The sequence below is a fragment of the Podarcis filfolensis genome (assembly GCF_964270895.1).
Source record: "Podarcis filfolensis genome assembly, chromosome: 1".
NCBI lineage: Eukaryota > Metazoa > Chordata > Lepidosauria > Squamata > Lacertidae > Podarcis > Podarcis filfolensis.
Window position 1 is genome coordinate 64,864,597 of NC_139604.1, and position 25,517 is coordinate 64,890,113.

General features: G+C 42.0%; 1 protein-coding gene and 1 long non-coding RNA gene across 6 annotated transcripts in view; one reads left to right on the plus strand and one right to left on the minus strand.

Moving 5' to 3' along the window:
- Window positions 1-25,517, minus strand: part of KCNC1 (potassium voltage-gated channel subfamily C member 1) — a 122,409-nt gene that overhangs the window by 5,668 nt on the left and 91,224 nt on the right. For all 5 annotated transcript variants that reach the window (XM_083590010.1, XM_083590007.1, XM_083590011.1 and 2 more), the window contains exon 2: window positions 13,525-14,458. In XM_083590010.1, the coding sequence (XP_083446136.1) occupies window positions 13,525-14,458 (934 nt within the window). The remainder of the gene's footprint in view (window positions 1-13,524; window positions 14,459-25,517) is intronic.
- On the plus strand, window positions 4,613-25,236 carry LOC310751311. Its single transcript, XR_014542454.1, has 3 exons — window positions 4,613-6,891; window positions 23,334-23,494; window positions 25,157-25,236. It is a non-coding gene; the product is annotated as an uncharacterized lncRNA (long non-coding RNA).

The following is a 25,517-nucleotide window of genomic DNA, read 5'->3' on the forward strand; positions in this document are numbered from 1 at the left end:
TGGCTCGCAGATAGTGATTAATAAAATCAACCCAGAGGGATAAAAGAGAGCACAGAACAATCAAAGATATTTGATATGAATTAACTAGTCAACCAACCATTGTTGCTCTTTATAATTTGAAGAGCAGGATGTACATAAACAGCATTGTAAGGTTTCTTCCTGAGCCCTTAGTTCTATTCTTATAAACAGCTCTTTAATTTGCCAGCTTTAGAGATGAAGGGGAGCTCTGAATCCACTTATGCAAATCCGCTCCAGTTCACTGTAGGGAGGAGTTGCGGTGGACCACGTGGCCACCCACTACCCTCCAGGGGCGGGGGGACAAAGTCCCACATCACCCGGAGGTTCCTGGCCACGTCATCGACCAGCCAACCAATCTGCTGACTGGGGAGGCGTCCAAGGCGTGAGCTGGAGAGCTTCCTCTCGGCTCACTTCTTCAATCTCCCGCCCTCCCTCCCTAATTTGCAGGTGTCAATACTGGCCTTGCTATGGGCCTTGGGTGGTCACCGTTGAGGGGCCTGGTTGGAATTTTTCCACTTGGCAAATTGGCATGGGCCATTTGGCTTTCGCCTACCTCGTAGCAATCATTACAACTTTGTAAGGTTTGGCGGTTAGGCATTGGTTGATCTTATGATGGGGGAGGGGAGGTGTGGCCATCACCTGCCCCTCCAAGCTTAAGGGTATTCCGTTAAAGGAATCCGGGGTGTGGAGCTTGTCCGAGGCCCAGGGCGGAGCTGGGGCCATGCCACAACCCCATTGGGAACCCTGGGGGAGCTCAAGTTGGTTTGCATTGACGGGGCTCCCCCTAACTTACTGGACTCCCTGCGTGACGGGCAGGAGTCAGATATAGTCGAGTTAATCCAATGCCTAAGCCAATACCGCTCACATTCTGTAACCAATAAAGTTGTGGCCTAAATTTGCCCAATAACATTAACCTAATATCTGCGTCCTTGTGTTTAATTCACAATTGAGAGGGTGGTTTCGGGGTCTTGACACGCAGTAAGTGGAATGGGTGGGGAAAGGACCCAATACCTTGAAAAAGTACCTTTGCTCATTGCATTGTCATAATACTACATCTACCATACTCACTGCACGGCCCATGCTGGGCAACAAATTGCCAGTGCATCTGATGGGGACTGAATGTAAAAGTTGGAGAGATTGACAAAGTGCTAACTAAATGCAAGCAGGGAGTGACCATCCTGAAGATGTACCACGGCACCTGTAACTTTTCTAATGCAACTTTTCTAATGCATTTTTTTATAGTTTGGTATCTGGAAGACAAAGATAATATGGAAACAGAAACATTGCATTGAGCAGCAATTTCATCTTTTTCTACTGAAAAGTGAGTTTGAGCTGTTGCGCATTAACAAACACAAACAGCTGATTCATAACTATCTGAATGTAATTGGACCCTGCTTCATATGAGCTCTCATCAACCTTTATGCCAGGGATAGAGAACCTGTAACCTTCCAGATGTTGAACTCCCAATTCCCATCATCACACTTGGCCATTCTGGCTGGAGTGGGTGGGAGTTAAAATCCAACAACATCTGGCTTCCCAGTCCCTGCTGCATGCCAATTTGCTTGCATCAACTGTGCCTATGGCATAAATAATGCAGATTGTGGTTATTATGTTTCTGTTAATGTCCTCAAATTGAAAAGTGACTCTTGGGTTTGGGGAAAGTTTGGGTATAAAGGTATACCTAGGAAGCACCTAGTGTGGCTTATGGCCTTATAATAACATTTAATGGACACTCCGGAATCCCCTACTTAAGCCAAACAAAGCACTCAAGGAACACATAATACAGAATTCTATTACAGATGAAGCTTCCTATAGTTAAAACATAATACTACAAGAGAACAACTGAGCAGTAATTTATCAAAATGAGCAAACCAAGGAAGCATCTTATCATGTGCAACTGCCACACATGTGCTGCATTTGTGTGTATTGGAGGCTGGGGGAAAGGATTCATAGCATTCTTCTATCCCAACATACAGCATGTAACATAGCGTGTTATATATATTTCATGCAAACCCTTCCCTTCAAAAAAGGTTGGGGAGCTCACATTAATCATTTATTTGTAAATATATATCACATGTAATGTTCTAGATATGGTAATTGTTGTTAATTTGGGGATAATTTTGCTGAGGGGGAAGATGACAAGATCTTATTCACCTGCCCTGAGTTGGTAACTATGAACTTTTCCAAAATGCAAGTGAAATTTGTTATGCCAATAAACCAATCAATTCATTGAGTTTGTTGCATTTATCACTGGTTATGCTTTACTCCCTGTCTTACTGAATTGCTCATACGCAAATTCCAACCCTGGCTGGGGGACACAATTAGCATTGGTGCAATAGCCAGGGATTAGCCTGATAGCCACTATCCTTGAATGGGTGGTGCTTGTCTTCTCTCCTAAAGAATTAAAGCTGGGTGAGGGGCACCTCTGTATGTGGTTGTGTTCAGAAATTCAGAAGGTTACTGTTACATGGTCAAGCAGTAATGGTAAAGTTGTATTAAGACGAGCTTTCCCATATCCCAGAATTTATTTCAAGGGGCCAAACAATGATAAGCAATTTATTCAATGAAAAGTATAAAAGAGGGGGGGACTGGTGCAATATTCTGTGTTAGCGCGATCGGCTAATGGCGGATTCCCTCCGAGCTCTGGAGGGAATCGGCTGCGCAGGAGCTGGGTCTGGCCGCTGCGGCGACGCGGGGACCCTCAGAAATCACAGGCGCTGAAGCCTGTGAACCTGGTGACTCGGCGGGCACCATTTGCGCCCCCCCGACCTGCGAAGGAGCCTTTTTAAAGGCTTCGGAACGGGGGACGGGGTGAGCGGCGTGGTGCTGAGAGTCAACTGCTCCTCCTGGGGAGTGAAGCCGCATGCCATGGTCAGAGAGCGCTGACTTCTTGTGAACAATTGGACTCTAAAAGTAACAACCCGTGAGTAGTACGGAAATTGGACTTGTAAAGGGAATTTTTTTGTTGAATTTGGCACGATCGGGGAAGGTGCAAACAGGAAGTCCGCCTCCCCGTCTTGTAAATAATTTAAAGCAAGGACTAGTTAACTAAGGTCGAGAGAATTTCTTTTTCTTTATTGGCTAAAAGATATTAATTTCACGATTTGGCAGTATAAGCATAAATAACTTTACCGGAGGATAAGAGCTAATTTTGAGAGCTGAAGTGCCACCCCCCCGGACCCGGGAGTGATCCGTGAGAGAGCCTGCTGAGGAGATATAGAAGAGTTTGACAGCTGTTAAAATTAGCTGTCAAGACGGAAAAAGAGAACTTTGTTTCTGCTGTCTCTGCTGGAAATATTTGTTGCAATTTGGTTATATTTTGTTGAAAACAAGGAAGAACTGATACAAACTAACTTGACTTTTGGATTTGAACTGGAAAGAATACTAAGTTACCAAAATCCCTCTAGAGGGGGATTTGGGACATTACAAGAATGGCTGGAGGAGGGAAAATTCAAGCTGGGTTGGACAGAGCCTTTGTTCTCTTGGGAAAGTTACAAGGCCAAATGGATGTTTTGGCTACAAATGTTGCAACTCTGAACTTAACAGTAAATAATATCATTGAATTTGATAAGGATTTGACTCAGGAAGCCCATGCAGTTGGACAAAAAGAGAAACTTGAGAATTTTGAGAGTGCGGAGAAGGAGACATATGTTGTCTCTGAAGAAAAGGAAGGAGGAGCTGTAATTTTGCAGATGACAAAGGAGAGCCAGAGGCCTGACATGATGGTTAGAAAGGAAAATAAGAAATCGAGCCAGAGGCCTGACATGATGGTTACAAAGGAAAATAAGTATTGGATGATGAAAATCTGGTTTGAATTGGAGATTGAAGAATGGAGAGATCTCCTTTTGTGGAGATCTGAAGACCTATGGATTACAAATTTGATTAAGGTGGAAGTTGGAGCTTTCGGGACAATTGGACTTAAAAGGAGTAAGAGTCTGGCTGGAAGAAACATGGACCTTACGGGGACAGAGCTTCTCCGAGACCTGGTGTTTAATACTAAAGACTATCAAAAAAACTGGCAGAGAGGAATTGAGAGAGAATTAAGAGCCTCGGATGTGAGGTCTCCAGGCTGATAGTAGATTAAGACTGATGGACGTTTGTTGGGGATCGAAACCGGGAAAGGAGGTGGTGGGGTTTGGGAATCCAAAGGGTGTATAATTATAATCTGTTTTTTTTGTGTGTTTTTTGTTATTAGTAAGGAAATTGGGGAATTCGTGGAAGGGAATTTGGGTTGACTTTAGAAAAAGGTTTTAAGAATGAGTATTGATGTATAAATATGGATGTTTATAAGTGAAAATTGGTTTTTTTTCTTTAAAATGAACTAAATTTTTAGGTTAAAAATTGGGGATAAGAACTTGTTGAACTAATAATTTGAATTGGAATATAAGAAGGGGAGGTGCGGGGAAGTCAGGGAAATATGTCATTGAAAATACGGATTGTAAATTTCATGTGTTTTTAAATTCTTTTTTTGTTTTTTTGTGATTTTTTTTTGTACTAAGATGGAAAATTTTAATAAACATTTATTAAAAAAAAGAAAGAAAAGTATAAAAGAGGGGGGACTGGTGCAATATTCTGTGTCAAAGACTTGACATATTCCAGGATATCCTCCTCCTCCTCCATTTCCTCCTGACATAATTCAGGCAAATGATAGGCTGATATGAAATTAAAAAATGCAAACTATGATTGGTGCTTTCCTTCCAGATGCACAGATTGCTGACTCAGAAGTAATGTCAAACTATAGTTTGCCTAAACCAGGAAGTCAGGGAAGGAATTGAAGTGTGTAAAGCAGAGCTTTCCAAACTTGTGTGGTGACACGTTAGTGTGCTGGCTGCACTGTGCAGGTGTGTCGCACAAATGCTGTTATAAGGGTTAAGTTTAACCTCCAGTTTGCTCGTAAAACTGAATTACTGTGTTGCAAAATGATGCATGTCTAAAAAGTGTGTCACCAACATGAAAAGTTTGGAAAGCTCTAGTGTAAGGGAAGTTCATGACCCTACGGCTCAGACAAATGTCAAACCATCATTTGACTGTTTTGTCCAAGCCATGATAACCTTGGAATATGTTCCACAATCAAGTTTTATTAGTGTCTTCAATTTTAAAAAATATTGGAAGTTGGTGGGGGAATTAAAAAATGGAGTTTAATGTGGGATTCAATTAATAAGTCCTATTAGAGGAAGCCTACACAAGGAGTTCTGCTTGTGCAACAGGGCTTCCCTTCGGCATGCCCTGTCAGAATGATCAACATAGTGCAAAGTTATGCCCGCTATGGTTCTTTGAGATGCATTCAGCTAAGTTTTATTCAGAAATAAATAGAACTTACTTACTCATGTTCATTCATTTCATTGTGTCTGTACTGAGTAAAACTTAGTTGAATACCACCCTTTGGGAGGAATTCAACATTGCACTAAGATGATCATGATGTCAGAACAACCATTTTGGCTTGACAAATGGAACAAATCATCCTCTCTTCCCCCCATAAGCTGTTCTGGGCAGGTGGGGGGGGGTTCTCCTGATCCCTCCAAGCCAATTTCTGGGTGTGGGGGTGCCCAGGGTGAGGAGAGGGGGAAAGTTCCCTTGTGCAAGCAGAAGTCCTCTTTAGTTGAATCCTAACCTTTAGAAGCTTGAGGAATGAGGCTGCAATCCTACCCTCACTTGACCAGGAGTAAGTCCCACTGAATTTTTGATGAGAGCTAAAAGTTCAGATTAATCAATCTAAAACTGATCCTGTATCTCTTAGGCATGCTGGGTAATTACAAAGTTCTTAAGAGTATTAACCTCTGTTTCACACCGTAATAAACTGAGGGCAGGTTGCTTCCCTATCAGCTTCAAAACATAAATACTAGACCTATGATGTAAAAAGCTTATTTTAAAATAATAAAATGGTGATTCAACCAACTACTTGCCTAGCTTTTGTAAAGTGTGAGGCTACACTTTCTGGTCAAATTCTCACCACTATATTACTACAAACAGTCATTGCTTCCTCCAAAGAATTCTGGGAGCTGTAGTTTTATAAGGATGCAGAGAGTTGTCAGAAGACCTCTCTTCCCCTCACAGAGCTACAATTCCAAGGTTCCTGTGAAAAAGGATTGATTGTTAAATCACTCTGTGAATTGTAGTTTGTATGTGCTGGGGAATAGGGGCCTATTAACAATTCTTAGCACCCTTAATAAATTATAGCCTTGCCTGTTTAAAGTGGTATCATAGTGCTTTAAATATTTGGTGGGAATGTGCTCCCCCTGTGTATTTAGGATTTATGATTTATAATGCTGTCTGGCTGAACTGTAAATACTTTTGGCTCCCCCAGCCCCCGTTCTCCATTTATGTAGTTATATATAATGTATTCTCTCTTCTTTATTCATCCAAAACAATGCTTACAAATATACACCAAAGGAGAATGAGGACATAAACCCAAGATTTTTCGCCTGAGACTTGAACACAAAACTACCTGTAAATTGATGGTTCTCTGAAGATTTACTTTGTAGAAAATAAAATGTGTGTTTTCAGGCAGGCTCTAATTCAGCAAAATATCCCATTTGGTTTGTGCACGAGACCATGTTCAAAGATGAACACTGGATATTTATGTATGCCAGAGCTTGGGAGGGATTCAAAAGGACAAAACCCCATGTTCTGTTGTTTGCCTTTGAATGGTGATGACACATTCCAATTCTAACTGTGCACACTTTCTTGCAAGTAAGTTCCATTGGAAGACAATGGGGCTCACTTCCAAGTGAACAGATTTAAGGATGGGTTACCAGCACACAAGGGCTACATCGATCATAGATTACAACACAGAAGAATTACAGAGGAAGATACAGTAAACCACAGACAGGTAATGATGAGATGATGAGATGACAGCTTGGAGAGAATATGGATGTAAGTACAGCTGGGAGAGTTAGAGTTTGACAAAAGCTATGGTGTAAGTGATTTTGAAACCAGGAGCGAGATTATTGTTCAGCCAATATGTTCTTGAAATTTTCTGCTGGAGAGCAATGCAAATTAACTTGTTTTCCATGCAGACAGTACTAAAGGGAGCAACTTAGCCAGTTAGTGCCATGTCGCATCAAGTACTTACTTTTTTTCTTTGGGCATTAATACCTTTTGCATCAGGTTTTGTGTGTCACAACCTCAATGGAGTTTACCTAGTCTGTGACATCCCTTGTTGTTTTGATTTAATGAACTGTATTCTAATGTCCTCTGTTGCCCAACATGGAGCTCAGGTTGATAGGAATTGAAGAAAAACATCAGAATATAAAATGTGACAGTCTGTAACATATATAAGTTGCAAGCAACATACAGTAAGAAAAAAACAAATAGTGAGAAAGAGAGAGAGAGAGAAAAAGAGAAACATGAAGAACATGTAAAAAACTTAATTTGTTACTACACAGCAATTGCGTTGATTTTTAGCTATCCCAAAACTTTACAGTTTTAATGTAATATATACATAGAGGTTTTTTTATCAGTGCTGTCATTTTTTTAAAGCCTTATATATTTTTTTGTATATTTTAAAATGCACTTTGATGTCATCTGCATACCATAGACTTTATGCTGGCAGAATTTAGCTTAGCATGCTAAACCCAGAGGCCCTTAAACCCAACCTACCTGTGAGTATTTACTCACCAAAGTGTTGGACTGGATCCCTCCAGGAAGTGTAGGTCTCAATAAAGGTACTTCAGGGAATAATCTCTCACAAACCTTATTGGCCAACGCTGTGACCTCCCTCCTAGACAATACCACCATTTAGAGGCACTGTTTCTTGGAGTGAGGTGACATGTTGGTTTACTGACATCTGGAGACAAGGGGTCAAAATGTGAAGGTCAGGCAGTCTTTCTTTGACAGGTGACTCTGGAAAGGTGCAATCCTGAAAAAAATGTTGTTCCTGGAAGCACTTTCCTTCCAAAAATGTACCTCAGAACCAGAGGTGGTCTTGCAGTACTTACAGCCTCACTCACAGTGGTACTGTACCTATGAAATCAAACTAAAATTATAGTAGTTTCATAGTAGGATGCTATAGTCAAAGAACAGGTCAGATATCTGGGGATATTTCACTGTGCTGCCTAACATAGCAGGGAGAGATAATCATTGCAGAAGCTACCTCTCCAAGCCACCACTTACAGCACCACCCTCCGACTTGAGTTTCAGTCTTAGGTAATAAATAACTACAATATGATGATCTGTAGAATATGAAATGTATGCCATTCAAGGAGCAGAGATGACTGTGAAGGACCACGAGGGCAGAAATGGTTTTGTTTTATGAAAGCAACAAGTACAGAAAGACTTTGGTTGAAGTTTACATCATGTATAAAATAGTAAGAAGTACACCAAGACTTGAGTTCCACACAAAACCCCATTTGTTTGTTTTTGTTGCTGTATAAACAGCCATAATTTGTTCTGTGCATAAGCAGTAATGTAGTAGTGATTTACTACGGTATCCAAAATTCAAATGATCAGGTCTTCAGCTCCCCATTTATAAAAGTGAAAAAATGCAAAGGCATTGCAAGGACTGATTTCTTTTAAAACCCTGAAAAGCTTTCAGTGAGACCACTATTTTGCAAATGATTTTCTTGGCTCTGCCTATAGCCAATAAAATTCGTCAGACCCTGACATTACAGCAGTGATGTCAATTTACCTCAGTGCAGAAGGTCATAGCTGTCATAGCTTGTCATAGTTGTCAATGGAATCTGTATTTGCCCCACTGTCAGTGGGCAAATGGCTTTGTGGGATGTCACACAAGGAAGAACTCCTCATTTTCCACCTGCTCATTTCATTTGGGTGACTGACATTCATACTCATTAACACCAGTCAGTAAAATATCTTAGCTGCACTGTGCTCCTTGCAAAGCATCAAACTATGGGTAGACAATTGTCCAGTTTTGATAGTTAAGGGCTCAGAATACAATAGCTTCTGTTCCTTAACTACACATGGGGTAAATCAACTAGTAGGATATAAAACCTCCTTGATGTAAAATTCTTTTAACACAAGCAGCAGATTTATGTTTCAGCCCTGGAAGTGAAGGTTCAGGTGATAGTCGATATTATGGTCACTGAACTGTTTTGCTATTAAGTATTGGAATATGAAATATATTGAAGGAGTTCTTGGCACTTTGAGTTTAAAAACTATTTGATTTATTCCAGGTAGAGAAACTAGGTCAGGATGAGCAAAGGTTTTCAAAGGATGGTGCAGGTTCTGTGCCAGGTTTTTTTGGCTGGGTGGGTGGATGGAATAAAGGTTGAGGGGTGGGGAGGGACATTGAGGTGGAAGTTTTATTCGTTTATTTCATAAAATTCATACTCCCTTGATTCTAAAAAGAAACCCTCAAGATTGTTCCTACTCCTTATTGAGAGAACACAGGCAGAGTGGTAATGCTGATTCAGAGCTGTGTGTTTCTTTAACATCTCAGCACTGATTAAGTCTGAAACCCCCACAAATCTAAGTTTAAGTTACTAAAATCTCCATGCCTTTTTTTTAATTGAAGGCCCAGAAATGAGCAGACTCTTGTGTGACTTTAAGTGACTAGAAAAATAACGGAGATGCATAATCTCTCCCCCCAGTCCTAATGAGACACCAGGAAAAGTAGGGGTTCTACTATGGTCATGCTTTTCAAATGGGAAAAAAAATCTGACTCTATTATGCCTGTTATATAAGCATACTACAAACCTGAACACAGGAATGATTTCACCGAATGGTGTGTTAAGTGTGGGCTAGGCCTTAGGTCTGGAACTAGTCCAGTTTCCATAAAAAGTTTAGAAATAAAATACAGATAGGTAAATGTACATATAGGAAGAGAGGCAGCTCCCTTATTCCGAGTCAGACCACTGGTCCGTCTAGCTCAGCATTGTCTACACAGACTAGGCAGCTTTGAAAGGTTTCTGGATGAAGGTTTTCCCAGACCTTGGTGATGCAACCTGGGCCCTTCTGCATGCAAATGATGCGCTTTGCCACTGAGCTAGGGCCCTTTCCGCAATGTACTGCTACATTCATTTACGTCCACTAACTTTGTGGGGTTATACTTATATGCAGCTATGGTCAGGAATCACCCTTCAATAAGGCAAAACAGTTATTTTATTTTTAAAGTAAACTATCACTTATGAGGTAGTGCAATGCAGTAGCATTACTGGTTGTTCCAATTTTAAGTGAGCCACAAAGGCACAGCGATCGAGACTGTCATACAGGAATCTGCACGCTCACCTGAGCTGAATCAGCACAAGCAAAAAGTGGTTATTCTGTTGATTCTGAGTGCTGAATTCATTCCTGTGTGTCTTATAGACACATATCCTTAGGCAATTCTGAGGTGCAGAAAGCATGAAACTACAGCCTATACTTCTCTCCACCTGCAGACCTCTCTACGAGATCTGGTGGGGCCATTTTACTCTCTCCAGCATTCTGCGAGTTTTAGCTGTACCACTCTAAAACTCAATAGGAGAATATATATAACTTAACATGGTGGCTCTTTCCATATAAAGGTTAGGGTGCAGAGAACCTAAGTAGGCACTTAGAAAGTGCTTCTGCACTGTAATTTCACTGGTGCTGGCAGTAAGGACAGTTGGTTGGGGTTATTTACATTTAATTCAATATGTCTATTAACACCCAGACCAAAAGAATCCACTCTGGATTCACAGTAGACTAGAAACTACACTAAAGCTGGTCAGAGTGTTACTAATGTACAGGCTACTCATTAAGTTTGCATCTCCAGCAACTCTATCATGTTTAGCAGTTGGTTCTTATATGATTTACAGAACCAGATGGTAACTCATCACTGCTGAAGTCTTTATAAAGAAAGAATGGTATTTTCCTTTGCATTGGAAGGCAAAAACCTTTTGGCTTTGTTTTTAACATTCATTGCTGACACTATCCATCCCTGGTACTGAGCCAGATGAGATTCCCTTTGGCATCTCCTTTCCTCCAAGTTCTGTGCTGCCCAACCCCTAGGAATAATAGTCAGAAGTCTGAGTGTGGTCTACTAGTGATGAGTGCAGCAGGCCACTTGGATGTAGACAATGGGTTGTGCAGTGCCAATTTGAGAAAAACAACAATGTCCCTGAATATTATAAACCCCTCACCACAATGCCTTACAACCCTCCCCCAAATAAAATATGCACGTTTTGCTTTAGGCTGCACCAAATGAATGAGTAGGTCCTGTAATCCAACCGAATTAAACAAAGTACAAATGGGCTCTGGAGCTGATGACAAGCAGATACGCATTAAGGTTCACACATGCAAGCTGGCCACATCTTTTCTCCATGTGATCCTTCTCATGTATAGGACTGAATGGCGACCCCTCCGTGTGAGCTGGGCTGCACCTAAGTGCTGCTCCAGTCACACACAGACAAATGGCTGCTAGAGCAGTTCGGTTCATACTTTCCCACATACAAGAAGAATCACACCAGAGATAACAGGTGGCCATCAGGACCTTTTATGCACAGGGACTGCATGTGAGTTCAGAGCATTCATGAGAACACAGTGGTTCCACACTGCACCATGGATACACAATCTGCCACGATCTCATTGGGCAGTTGGATGTATGTGACACACTGCTTCATGAGTGTCCTCTTATCCTCCGTACTTCGCAGAAACGTAAACCATTCCTATTTACTCATGAAGAAGGTGCTCCATTGCTTTGTGATGGCATTGTGATAAGCATTTGCAACCTGAGGAGAATGGACAGCAAAAACCACATAGGTGTGCGCGCAAAGGGTAAAATAGTAAAGAGGCAGTCATTGCATGGATTGTGGCCAGCCTGGTGCAATGGAAGTCTTTAAATCAAACTAAAGGGTTAACCAAAAACAAAAAAACAAAACAAACAAACCCACAGCAAAATATAGTGACAAAAATGAAAGCTCTTTACCATCTGTATGGAATATTACAGAGTTCTGCAAAGGAACAAAGTTAATTTTCTGCCATCACTTTCCCATCTCTTGAAAAAAAAATCAGCATTTGGCACTGGTGAAGCCACACACACAAAGGAAAGTCACGCTTCTTTTGTGTTCTTTCAATAGCATCCACATGCATGGCTATGAAATGGATAGAGGAGATTTTTCACCCACATGGAGTGATAAATTAGTTTTCCGCCAAAAATAAATAAACATATAAATGATACTGCAAGACCATCATAATTATAAACTGGTTCCTTAAACGTATCCCTCACTACTAAAGTTTAGTATGAATCACTGTATAAATGACTTTTATCGCAATATATCCCAATGGGAAGTATCTTTTAAAAATAGGCTGAAGGTTGCATATGGCTGCAACCGATGCTTGTTTCACCGGCCAAAATAATTTGTGTTTATTATGTTTAAAACTACTATTTCCCCCCACAGAATTGGTCAATGATATTCCATGGGTAGAGGTAGATTATGGGGTTGAACTGATCAGATCAAAGCCCTGTAACTTTGTGTGCTCTTTGAGGAGTCTCATAAAACTGAGATAGTCCCATAACTAACCACTAGCCATGGGATATTATAATATATTCCATGATGACTAGTATTTTTATTCCCCACCCCCAATGTTGAACTAATATGAAATATAGTTTAGTCTGACTGGGAATATTTTCTTATTGCTGTCATTTATCACTATAATTAACAAATAATCATAATAAAGTACCCTGTGAGATTATCGCTCATGGCTCTTCAGAATAAGTCTGCACAAAATGGTCAGTGTTCTCCCCTTTTCAGTCAGCCTTTACTGTGAGGAGGGTTGAAGGAGCTGTAGACTGTGGACCTTTTGTGAGAAGGCATTGATGCTCCTCCTGTTCAGAGCTCTAAATGCTAAGCTTCCATGTTGATTATGTCGCTACTTGTAACAAAACTGGTTGGGTCGCGTGATGTGGAATAAACACCCTTACATTTAGCCTTGTTCCCTTCTGAATCACATTGTGTTTCTGTGGGAAGTCTAAGCTATCATTCTAATGGGTGGCTAACCATCTGAAAAAAAATACATGGTTGTCTCATGAAATCTGCATGTATTGATGTAAGTTTATCCTTTAAGGAGGCACCTGGTTTCTCTAACGTAAATGGTGTTCTGCAACTCAAAAAGCATCTAGGAACAAGTGGGGGGAAAAATATCCAGTGGGTGTGGGAATTGTGTACTTGTGTGTGCTTGTTTTGCTGGGCATAACCTGCGCCCTTGGCTCCCAGTATGCCAGGAAGCACTTTGCTCATGGGAACCATCGTGATGTGTTAATGCAGCCCGGCAAACATAAGCTGTAAATTCCTAAAAAATATTCTTCCACTAGCTGTATTAACTCTTAAAATCTTTTGAGTGTCCCTTTAAACAGGACCAATATTAAGGCTCCTAAAGCGTGCTCTCCTAAGTTTCACTTGTCAACTTCTCCTGTACCATTTTGTCCCTGCAACCTGTATGTCCCACACATTGCTCCATGTGTGGTGGTGGGACAGTAATGGGATAATGTGCTACCCATTGTGCTAAGAAAGCAGTCTGACTGAATCTTTCAATCTCTACAAAGGATGGAGGTTAAAGGTCAGATGGACATTCCTCTAAGAGGTTTCCTACCTGCTCTGTTAATTTCTAACATTTCTTCTTGGGCGAGTGGGCATGTGTCGCTCTGAGTACTGTGGTGTGGAGAGTTTATGACAGATTTACAATAATTGGGGGATCCCAGCTGGGGCGGCCGAGGGATATGCTTCTTTTTTTTCTTTGGTAGCTTCTGCTTAGCCATAGCTAAGGAGTAATACATTCCGAAATTGTTCACAATGACGGGTACAGGCATGGCAATGGTCAGCACGCCTGCAAGAGCACAGAGGGCCCCCACCAGCATGCCTGACCAAGTCTGAGGATACATGTCTCCGTAGCCCAGGGTAGTCATGGTGACAACAGCCCACCAGAAGCCAATGGGGATATTTTTAAAGTGTGTGTGTTCGCTGGCACTAGGATCATTGGGTTTAGCACCTATTCTCTCAGCGTAGTAGATCATTGTGGCAAAGATTAAGACGCCCAATGCCAAGAAGATGATGAGCAGCAAGAATTCGTTTGTGCTGGCACGGAGGGTATGACCCAAGACCCGCAGCCCTACAAAGTGGCGGGTCAGCTTGAAAATTCGCAAGATTCGTACGAATCGGACGACTCGCAGGAAGCCCAAGACGTCCTTGGCAGCTTTGGAAGACAGGCCACTGAGTCCAACCTCCAAGTAGAAAGGCAGAATGGCCACAAAGTCAATGATGTTCAAGGTGTTTTTGATAAATTCCATCTTGTTCGGGCAGAAAATGACCCTCATTAGGAACTCAAAAGTAAACCAAACGACGCAGACCCCTTCAATGTAGGTTAGGAAGGCCTCTGTCTCCGCCTCCCGATAGATGCGCACGTGGGTATCATTCCCAACAATTTCCGTCTCCGTCTTGTTAACGATGGGATTAAATCTCTCATGGGTCTCGAGGCAAAAGGTAGTGATGGAAACCAGAATGAAGAAGAGGGAGGCAAATGCGATATACTGTAGAGAGAAAAAACAGGAGAAAGCTGTTAGACAGTAAAGTTTGTTTGTGAGGAGGGGAAAACACAAAGCATATAGAGATTTGATTGTGAGACATTAAAGAAAATAATACCAGTAGAAATGGCACTGCCTGGCTGCAAGTGCTCAACACCCATTTGGCAAAGCAACAGGGTCCATGGCCAAGTTAGCTTATGATCATTGGAGTGGCTTATCTACCGTTTAGGAAGCTTATATTGAACTGTCTTGTTCCATTGAAAAATATTTTCTAGAGCTGCCAATACCCTGTAGTTTGGGGACTTATTTGATGCCTCATATCATGGGACAACCTGGACCTGATATAGATCCAAGCTGAATCAGGGGACTTGTACAGCCCTAATTGTTTAAATAGGATTAAAAAGCCCAATTAAGCATATTGTCAGTGGCAAGGGGGTGGAAAACAAGTGAGATTCTTAGCCTGTGTCTCCTCCTCCGCCCCCTCTCTTTGTTACCAGCATGAGTTTGACTAAACTGCGGGAGGTAGTGGAGGACAGAGGTGCCTGGCGTGCTCTGGTCCATGGGGTCACGAAGAGTCGGACACGACTAAACGACTAAACAACAACAACAACAACAGTGGTACCTCTGGTTACGTACTTAATTCATTCTGGAGGTCCGTTCTTAACCTGAAACTGTTCTTAACTTGAAGCACCACTTTAGCTAATGGGGCCTCCTGCTGTCACCCCACAATTTCTGTTCTCATCCTGAAGCAAAGTTCTTAACCCGAGGTACTATTTCTGGGTTAGCGGAGTCTGTAACCTGAAGCGTATGAAACCTGAAGCATATGTAACCCGAAGCGTATGTAACCCGAGGTACCACTGTACAGGTTTAATTAGGGTTTAGAACTATGATTAAACACAGGGTCACCTGGCTGCTCTGGATTACTCTGAGTGGACCTGACCCAGGACAATCTGGGGATGTCTTGTCCTGCTCTGGGCCAAGCCCAGATTGATTCAGGATCTGTGATTTGTCCCAAGACAGGGCACAGCCCTAGTGTTTTGTTTCACTCTGTGTCTCAAAATCAAATTCTTTTCAGAAAAAGTATATGTTTAGATTCTGTACTAAAGAGGATATGTGAATCCCATTTTTATCTCCTGCACATTCTGAAATAATATGCAGCTGATGCAGCAATAGGGCCTGAACTGGGCACCATGCAGTTGTGACAAGGAGGCTGGCCTAGGATCCAATGTATCACAGATTGGATAAGTCCCACCATCTTCCCACTTTAGAAGGCCAGCTTAGTTGAGAGCTGGGGAGATGGTCATCTCCACTCATTCGATACATGCACATGCCCAGCTATATGGGGGGGGGTTGGTTTCCTCGGTCACTCACTGAACCAAAAAATGAATCTAAAGTACATTGGCCAAGGTAACACAGGTAAATAGGACAAACCAAGGGTGGCATCAGGAACAAGCAAGCAGGTATAGTTTTGCTAAAACAAATAGTTTCAAAATAAAATAAGGAGCAGCAGGCTATCAAGGCTGGCTCAGAACAGAGCTCCCAATTGCCCTATTTTTAGAGTTGCAAAGTAGAACGAATCACTTAGGGCGGAAGAAACTTTGCTGAATATGAATTGAGGCTGACTTTGTACCACAGTCCTGTAGAGTCCTGACATTTCCCATAGGAGGCTTTATCAGGGAGTTTTCACACTAATATAGGGTTCCTTTTTCTTTTGGTTGGGGGAAGCCCATAATCCACATTTATGCATATCCCACATAAATTGCCAAATAGCTTCACTGCACACGCATGGAATGTCCTGGCTTATATGCAAGTGGTGTAGGCAACACAAAGGAAGTAGCCCTGTAGATATTAAAAAACCCTGTTTTGCATCCCAGAGGTACCTGGATGCTAGAACAGCAGCACTGGAATCCCTCCTCCCATTCATGGCTTGTTGGCTCCTCCTTGTTTCCTATGGAGGTCAGACAACCCTTTCTCCCAACTACAGGAACATAGGAAGACCACTGGTCCATCTAGCGCAGTTTTGTCTATACTGACTGGCAGTGTCTGTCCAGGGTTTCAGGCAGGGCATTCCCAGTTCTACCTGGAGATGGCAGGGATTGAACCTGGGACTTTTTGTATGCACAACAGATGCTCTACCACTCAGTTATGGCTCTTCCCCCACTAAAGCTCTACTCGGGGAGGGGGAAGGTTGTGACCATCCAGATGTTGCCAGACTACAGTTCCCATCATCTCTGATTATTATCCATACTGGCTGGGACTGGTGGGTGGGAGTTGGAGTCCCAGCAGATCTGAAGAGTCATAGGGTCCTGAGATAGAAATTCAGTTTTAATCATTTATTTCACCCCCTCCACACACATTCAAAACCTGACACTAATGCAGAATGGCCTGCACATATCAAGAACACATATTTACTAAGTGTCTCTTCAAATTCCTCTCTTGTATTTCTTATCTTGGGGGGGGGGGAGAGAGAACAAAATGGTTTCAGATCGAATTTTCATGGACTTCAATAGTTCTTCACCCAAATATGATATCTGGTCCATTACTTTATCTTCATTAATATGGCAATATTCATTCAGAAGTAAATTAATCTACTGCACTGTTAAAATCTCCTGAAGGTGATAACATTCTCCCAAGGACACCAAGGTTACTAAATATTGATCTTTTCTGCTTCTGCCTGTATCAATATAATCATTAATGACAAAAGCATTACTCATATTTTACTCCAGTACTAGTACATCTTGCACGAGAACTTTCCCAATTTATCAGTTTTAAAAATAGAAATAACAAAGATAACAACAACAACAAAAGACTTATTCACACCTATTACAACACTGCCCAGAAATGGGAAGTAAAAATCCTAGAATGTGGAACTATGTATGCAGTGACACCGTGACATGTGAAACACAAATATTTTCTAGTGAAAGATCAATGCACAGTGTGGTAGAATAGGCCAAATGTTACCTCAGGGATAGGGCCAAATGGAGTCTTCCAAGTATCTCCATATTTCCCCCAAATCTCTGTCTATATCACAGCCCCTCTCCAAAGGTCAAACCTGTCACTGAGTGTCTTTGACTGAACTGTGTCCTTGAACACTGATAATGTCCTTTGCTTACCTTGAGGGCGGTAGCTTACTGTACAAAGGCAAAATCACATTTATTGCTCTCCTGCTTTTGTCTGTGGTCCCACTCACTACTGGTATGTGGCCCTCAGAGGTCTGCCCAAAAGGCAATGCGGCCCTTGGCCTGAAAAATGTTACCCACCTTTGTGTTAGACTGAGAAGTCCTCGTTCAAATCCTCAACTAGTCTTGAAGATCACAAGAGGGTGTTGGGCAAAGTCACAACCTACCTCTTATCAAACACCCCACACAGGTTTGTTTTGTGCATTAAAAATGGGCTGAGAGAAACGATAGACATTTTAGAGGATAGGCTAATATTTCAAACTCATCTCCAAATACTGGAAAGGGGAACAGAGGGCAATGGGAAGAAATTTAAGGACAATATAAAGTGTTGCTTAGCAAAAATCTAAAAGCACAGGTATATGATATGGGCTAGCTGCCTTAGCAACTGTACTTCTGGGAAGAGTTGGGAGTAATACAAGTTAAGAAATGCATGGCTCTTGCCACTTTAGGATTACTCTTCCAAAATCCACAGCTGGGTTTTAATACTACTACTACTACTATTACTAATATTAATTTGTATCCATTTTTTCTGCCTCAAAACAGGCAGAAAACAGGCTTATGGGTGACAAATAGCAACAAAGCTATCCTCCCAGCAACACCCATCTTTTGCCCTTCCCTCATCTAGTATTGCATCTATATTTCCCCTGAATGTCAGAGAAGAGCCTCTTTCCAAGTTTACCAAATAGCAAAACTTTAGATTTAATAAGATTAATATAGTTCTCAAGGGCATTCAAAGAACTTTACATCCACTTCTGTTCAGCAGCTAGTTTTTGGAGCGCTATTTCATAAGTGAGGTAAATGATTGAGGGTGAAGGCCTTCGCACACATAAAGACACACGGCCTACTTCAGTACCTGTCACTTCCCTTCTTTTTACAGTTCTTCAGCAAACCATTTCCCTCCATCTAGGTCCCACCCTGTGGGAACTGGTTATAATGCTGAGAGACACTTGTGGGAGGCTCATGCAAAGCATAAAAATGCCCAAGGCTGATTCTTGCAATCCCACCAACCTCTTTCTGGTCCTCTGAATTTGCCCATGATATGTATGTGCCCAGTGGTGTACATCATACTGATATACTGTTGTGGTAGTGTCTGGAGCAGGACCAGCTTTAATGTGTGAGGCAATTCTTGCCTCTGACAGACCCTTGAAAATAATTATTTCAACATTCAATGCAAATGCCTGCTTTGTCTTGAAAAATGAAAACAACATTTTCAAAGCTGAAAGAGAACAACATATTCCCTCTGGGGGAGGCCAGCAGCAACCGAATCAAGACCAGTCACAGATGCATTTCCAAACTGTTGTTCATGCTCCCTTGTGAAACATATTTTCCCCTATGTTGTCATTCTCCTTTTCTAGGCTAGTCTTCGCTGTTGCTCCCTTCTCTATGAAGAAAGAGAGGCTGCACGCTCACCATACATTTAAAGCATATTTTCCTCACCCCTACCCTATATGAATCCTGGGAGCTGTAGTTTGTTAAGGGTGCTGGGAATTTTAGTTCTGAGAGGGATAAACAAAGACTATGTTTGCTGCCAAGCGATGGCTGTTTCCACCTGCCTTGCCTAGGACATTCGTAAGGGAGCTGTTCTGGAAGACCTGTGAGGGGAGATCGACTGTGTTTGCTGTCAGAGGATGGTTGCCTTGCCTCACCCTCCAGTGGGAGGGTGGTGGGGTTGAAGAAGTGGTGCTGAGGCATCATTGCTGAATATCCTTCACCCTCACAGCAGCTGATTCCAGAACTCTGAGGAGGCTTTCCCACCTTTTAGGCTGAAGCATAAATGGTGGGAAAGGGGAGAGTCCTATGCACTATTGCCATCTGCTTTGTTGCTATTTTTGGATATGAAGTTATTGGTCTTTTTTTCTTGACCTACTATGCTCACTGAAATGTTGATGTATTTAAAATTAATTGCTAATAGCTGCCGCCAATGCTTTCTAATGGGTACTCCTGGCAGCTGAAACCCCCAGCGCTTTCCTATAGGCCCTCCAGATGTTTTGGGACTACAACTCCCATCATCCCTAGCTAACAGGACCAGTGGTCAGGGATGGTGGGAGTTGTAGTCCCAAAACATGTGGAGGGCCGAGTTTGCCTATGCCTGCTATAGGTAGACATAGCAGCCCAAATCCCCAATGCATTACAATGTGTAGACCAGGAGAATGAAAGTCCCAAAGCGCTTGAATGAGTGGACCTAGTGTGCAAACTCCCCTATGCTTTCCTGTGGGTAGACCAAGCGGCACAAAAGTTCCAGTGCTTTTTTTATAGGCCTCTGGACACCAGGTCTACTGCCCCATGCTGTGGTGGGGTTGAAGAAGTGGTGTTGAGGCATCATTGCTGACTTTCCTTCCCCTAAATACATGTGACAACCCTATAACTCTCAGAAATTGAAGGCTGATTCATACATGCAGGAAATTACTTAATATATCAGTGCTTTGATATGGCACATTTGATGACTCACTTAGCTGAATGCGTGAAAAGTAATGTGTTTGAGGTGATGCGAGATCTGTGGCGTTAGATCAGTGTCGACTCATTCACACATGCACATTATCACTTGGTGTCACAGTTGTTAAGTAAAGGACATTCATGTGCATAACCAACTCTTTGTTGATACCTGTTCTACACATCTACCTCCTTATTATAGGAATAATGAACCTGTGATCAGGGCTGTCTTAAGCATATGTGGCATTGAGGTGCAAAGACCCGCCCAGTGCCCAGTCCCAGGTTGCCCAGTCCCAGGCATGCAGGAAGTTGGAGCCGACCGGCAACCTCAACGTCTCGCTGGCTTAGTCGCCCCCAAACTCACGGCGCTGAGCAGCCTGCAGCAGAAGAACAGCGCTCCAACCAATGGGCGGGCTCTTCTCCTGGCTCAAGAGCCTGGTGCCTGGGTGCCCTGCACCCCTAGTGCTTATGGGTAAGACAGCCCTGCCTGTGATTTTTCTGGATATTGCTCAACCATAACTCCCATAATTCCCTGTCATCTGTCATGCTAGCTGTAGCTGATGGGAATAGAAATCTAACAACGTTTGGAGGGCCGCAGGCTTCCCCTCTTGCTTTAGTAAATGGTCATGAACAGACTTTTTAGAGCCAATTTGAATATAACATTCTTTGTAAGCTGAATGATATTTCTTCCCATATTGCTAAGTTGGATCACCTTCAATCATCCCCTTAGGTCACTGGTCAACATTTTGGTAAAGGATAGGAGGTTGCAGCAAATTATTCAACAGCAATGAGAACAGCATTAAAGCACCCAGAACATCAGGAAGCAATGAAAGCGTTTGCTCTCCACTGATGTGTATGTGCCCAGGTGCCACAGCTACTGGTGGTGCTACTTGCTGTTCTTTACCCTACATTTAAAAATAAAACTCTATATAAGATTCTCCAAAACTGCAGGGAGCAAGCAGGGAGGAGCAAGGAAGAGTTTTTTGAACATGAATTTGCATCCCCAGATAAATAATGCAAAAAGTGATGTTTGGAAAGGAGAGTTGATATGCATGCATAATCTCCAATTACAGCTGGCAGCAAATTGTAATGCAGATAGTTCAATTGAGCTATTTTAAGAGAAGCGGAAAGCGAGGCTCTTGCTTCCCTTGTTAGCGAAGTATACCATTGCCTCTTTTATATCACCTTCTGATTAGAGGAACAAATTATTTTAAAAAACCTCATCCTCTGCTGACCTTTGTGAGGATTCTCACAAAGATCCTAGGCACTTGTAGCTCATAGGTCCAGGAGGGGAGAATTTCTTCTGACTGAAGGGAAAGGGGAGAGCAGCCAGACATAGTGATTGGTATTGAGCTCAATGTTCTCAAGGGCACATATCAGGTCTTGGGGGCTCTCTCTCTCTCTCTCTCTCTCTCCCTCTCTCTCCCCCATTTTTAGTTTTCTTGGGTATCTCAAATTACAAAATCCAGCAACATACACTTTTTTTGCTCCCCATTTCCTCTTTCTTTGAATTCATTGTTGTCTGCTTTCTTTTCCATCCTTCCCTCTGTCAAACATACTGCCGTATTCATTCATTCATTCATTTCCTTAGGTATGCAGCATTATTATTATTCTTCCCCACCTTTTCTACTGACAGGACTTGGCAACTTACAGATAAAAACAAGAATGGCTAAAAACAGAAAAATCAATCACTAAAATACAATTAAACATTGATAGATTTAATATACCATATTTTTCTGTGTATTAGTCTAGGTTTCCCCCCTAAAAAATAATGTCCAAAATTAGGGGGTGTCTTATACACAGAGATTGCTGAGGGTGGATTTTCTTAAATCTGAGTCCCCCCAAATAGGGGGTGTTTTATAGGCAGAAAAATACAGTACATATATAAAATCTATTTTAAAACACTTGGCAGTGTGGGACGAGGGGTGGTTGAAGATTCTGCTGCTTGCTCAGAAACAGCTGGAACCTTTGCAAATGTTCCAGCTGACCTCATGTTAATAGAGTATTCTGAGCATTCAGTGTGACTATTTTCACAATTTCCACAAGCTGAAAGGCACTTCCAAACCACCACCTCCACCTTCCCTATGACCCCCAAATTGACTTTTGGAGCTGAGGAAGGCAGTAGTGGATGCTCTCAGGGCCGAGCCATGTTGAAAGGTTTTGACAATGGTCTACAATAAGTGTAAAAAGAATATTATTTCAGACGTAGACCAACTCTTGTATCAGTTACAACCAGTCAAAAATCAAAATGCCAATGATGTCATGGAGCTAAGGCAGAAATTCAGAAATTTGAGTTTGCAGGCACTAAAACAATATGCTCAGAGACAAAATTACACTCAAACTGATTGACAAAGGGCTAAAAAGGCAGATGACTTTATAGACCAGTAGATCGGTAGACATTTACAGACCTTCTAAAGTCAAAGGGGCATAAATTGAGATGATGGCTCAGTCACACACAAACCAGTTTGTGCATCAGACATCCTAGGGTACCGAGGATAGCGCTCACATGGCCATGAGCAACACAGTTGTATAAAGAGCCATTTCTCAGACTCTGATAAGTTGCCTCTGCCTAGAGCTTGTCCAGCTGTTTGAATTACATGCAGTATTCCACATGGGAAATTAAATCACTTCTGTGCACAGGATACCAGGTGCAGACAAAGCCAAAAATCCCCAGCTAAAGTAGAAATATGAAGCGCTCTCTTTACTACTGCAATGTCATTGTATGTTCGAAATGCTCTCTTCATTGAGCTATGGTATTTGTATATCCTGAAACTAGGGCTGAAGTCATAATTTCACTGGATTTCACGTAGATACAATAGCCTATTGTTCAATTGTATCATGCAGAAGAGAATCCAAAAGACAAGATGTACTAATAGAGCAGATACATTCAAACTGAAGGCTATTCTTCAGTTTTCATAAACCCAACACCTACCATGCCATTTTAAAACAAAGGTGTCTTTAAAACAAGGTGAGTTCAGAAGACCTGCTGAGTCCACTTGCTTAAGGGAAATGGTCTCAAACACAAAGGCAATACATACTGAAGCATGGTGTAGACAAGCCCATATTCAGGCTGAGAGAAGGACAGAGCTCCGAGATTTTCTCTGTAAGAATCTGGGGTGCTGGCAGTTCCCCCAGAAAATTGATGGGGCAGAGAGAATTTCGGACACGTGTGAAAGTTAAGCTGCATTTCACCTTTGCTTAACCTGCATACATGTTTAAATAAAGCACATATTACAAAACACTTGTAAACCTCCTGTTACCTAATTTCAAAGGAAAGAGAAGCCAAGTACATGTTGTGTCCCTGGAATTATCATTGTTTGGCGAACAGGACACGTGTGAGTTTGCTCTCTGTGACTGAGTGTACCGTGCAGATAGAAGTGCCAAGGAGCAGATCTCACCACCGCCTGACTCCCTGCAGTGCGTAGAAACAGAGGTAAATATGTGTTTGCTGTTACATAACATATGCGACAACCTTCACCTCCTTTGGAGATTGTTATAAAGCTTCCTCAGTTGCTAGATCAGAACGTGACAGATGAAGAACCCTGGCGATGGAAATGTTTGTACTGAAATAAGGAGCAGCCAATGAAATGGGTTATGTGTGGGAGTGCCATTTCCCACGGCTCAACACTTGTAGAGAGCTGGAGATTCCCCATCCCTTTCTTAGATGTAATGAACATGTTAATTTTTAATTATAAGAATGTTTATAAACTGCCAGCTCATAAAAAAATCAAGGTGATGGACAATAAACTTCATTGAAACATCTTAAATTTATGAGATCATAAAATACAGAATAACCAACATTGCATCAAATTAATTCTCCAAAAATGCTTGGTGAAACAAAAAAACCTTTTCAGCAAGCAATGACATAACAGAATGGAGGAGGCTGTCTGATTTCAAAAGCAACAGCGCCCCAAATTACCGGTGCCACTAAGCCAAAAACCTTCATTTGTGCAGAAACTAAATAGCCATGAAACATCTAGGCAGGTGTCAGACCATTGGACGATTTCGCTCAGTACTGTCTGCACTGATTGGCAGTTGTTCTCCAGGCTATCAGGAAGGCGTCATTCCCAGCCCTACTTGGGAGATGCCAGGGACTGAACTTGGAAACTTCTGCATGCAAAACAAGTGTTCTACCACAGATCAGCTCCTGGCCTGCTCTTTGTGCACCCAAATATCTCCTTGTTTTTAATCAAGATGCTGTTTGGATAATAATTTTTCCAGATGGTGCTTGTTTATTCAGGGGTTGAATTTAACGTTGTGCTATTAAGAATGTTCCATCACCACAAGCATTTATGCTTGCCAGACAGAACAATCTCCCTCTCCTCCCCCAACATGCTGTTCTGAGGGTTATACTGACCACCCTTGGGCATTCTAAGCATGAGAGGAGGAGGAGGAGGAGGAGGAGGAAGGAAGGAATCCCATTGCACAAGTGGGACTTGTGCTGGCATCTGCTAGCACTACTCTTTAGTCAAATCCAGCCCTCAGTCTCTGCAGCTAAGTGGCCTTTATGAAGAAACAGCATGATTAGGAATGCCGACTCTCAGGATTTCACTGGCTGCATTTATAGCACAGAGCAGTCATTGCAAATCAATGCTAGCTTACTATAGACACCTGGTTCCTTTGTACAGGAACTGGTATCCATTTGCTATGAATGGTAATAACTGATTCATATAATGTGCACAATAATAGTTCATAATATGAATTCGGGTCTTTTTTGCTCTGAAACCATTGGGTCAAATCAGAGCAAAGTATTGATTTTGCTCTGATTTGACCCAATGGTTTCAAATGTCTGATGGCAGCAACAGGCATCTGGCAACCCACAGGCCAAACCTGGCTTAAGAATGATTCCCGGCTTTTGCCACAACAGAGAGGAAAACATGTGAGAAATAACACAGGATGCAGTATGCACAGGTTTCCCATAGGTGCTTTCTCACTCCTAGGATGAGCAAAATGCTCTTCTGTTTCCTTGTTGCTCAGATTTCAGTTTTATAATGAGTAGCACCGTTGTTTTTCTAACTGATAGTATTTTTAAAAATTAATATTTGTATGTTTTATGATTTTTGAAAGCCCATCTCATAACCTTTGAACATTTCAGGTTCGCAATACAGCAGAATCAATACAGACTCTTCCAATTGCCCTGCACACAGCACCAACTCTGAGTAGCTTTATGCTTGTAAGCTTTATGGGATTATAAACCTTGTGTGTAAAAGCCTTGCCCTCTTCTCCAAAAAGATTATAAGCAAGGAGCAATCAGCCTCCTAGTTCTCTTTTCTTCTGTTTCTTGTTGCCAATGCCGTGCACTGACATTAAGGCAATCAATAGAATAGTTCACTTCAGTGAACACAGTTATTTCAGTCACAGAGCTGTTCACATTGATGTTACCCAGCTGGGAGATATAACAAAGAAGCAAGCTTAGACATAGACAAAGCTTGCTCTGGAGGATAAGAGATCGTCTA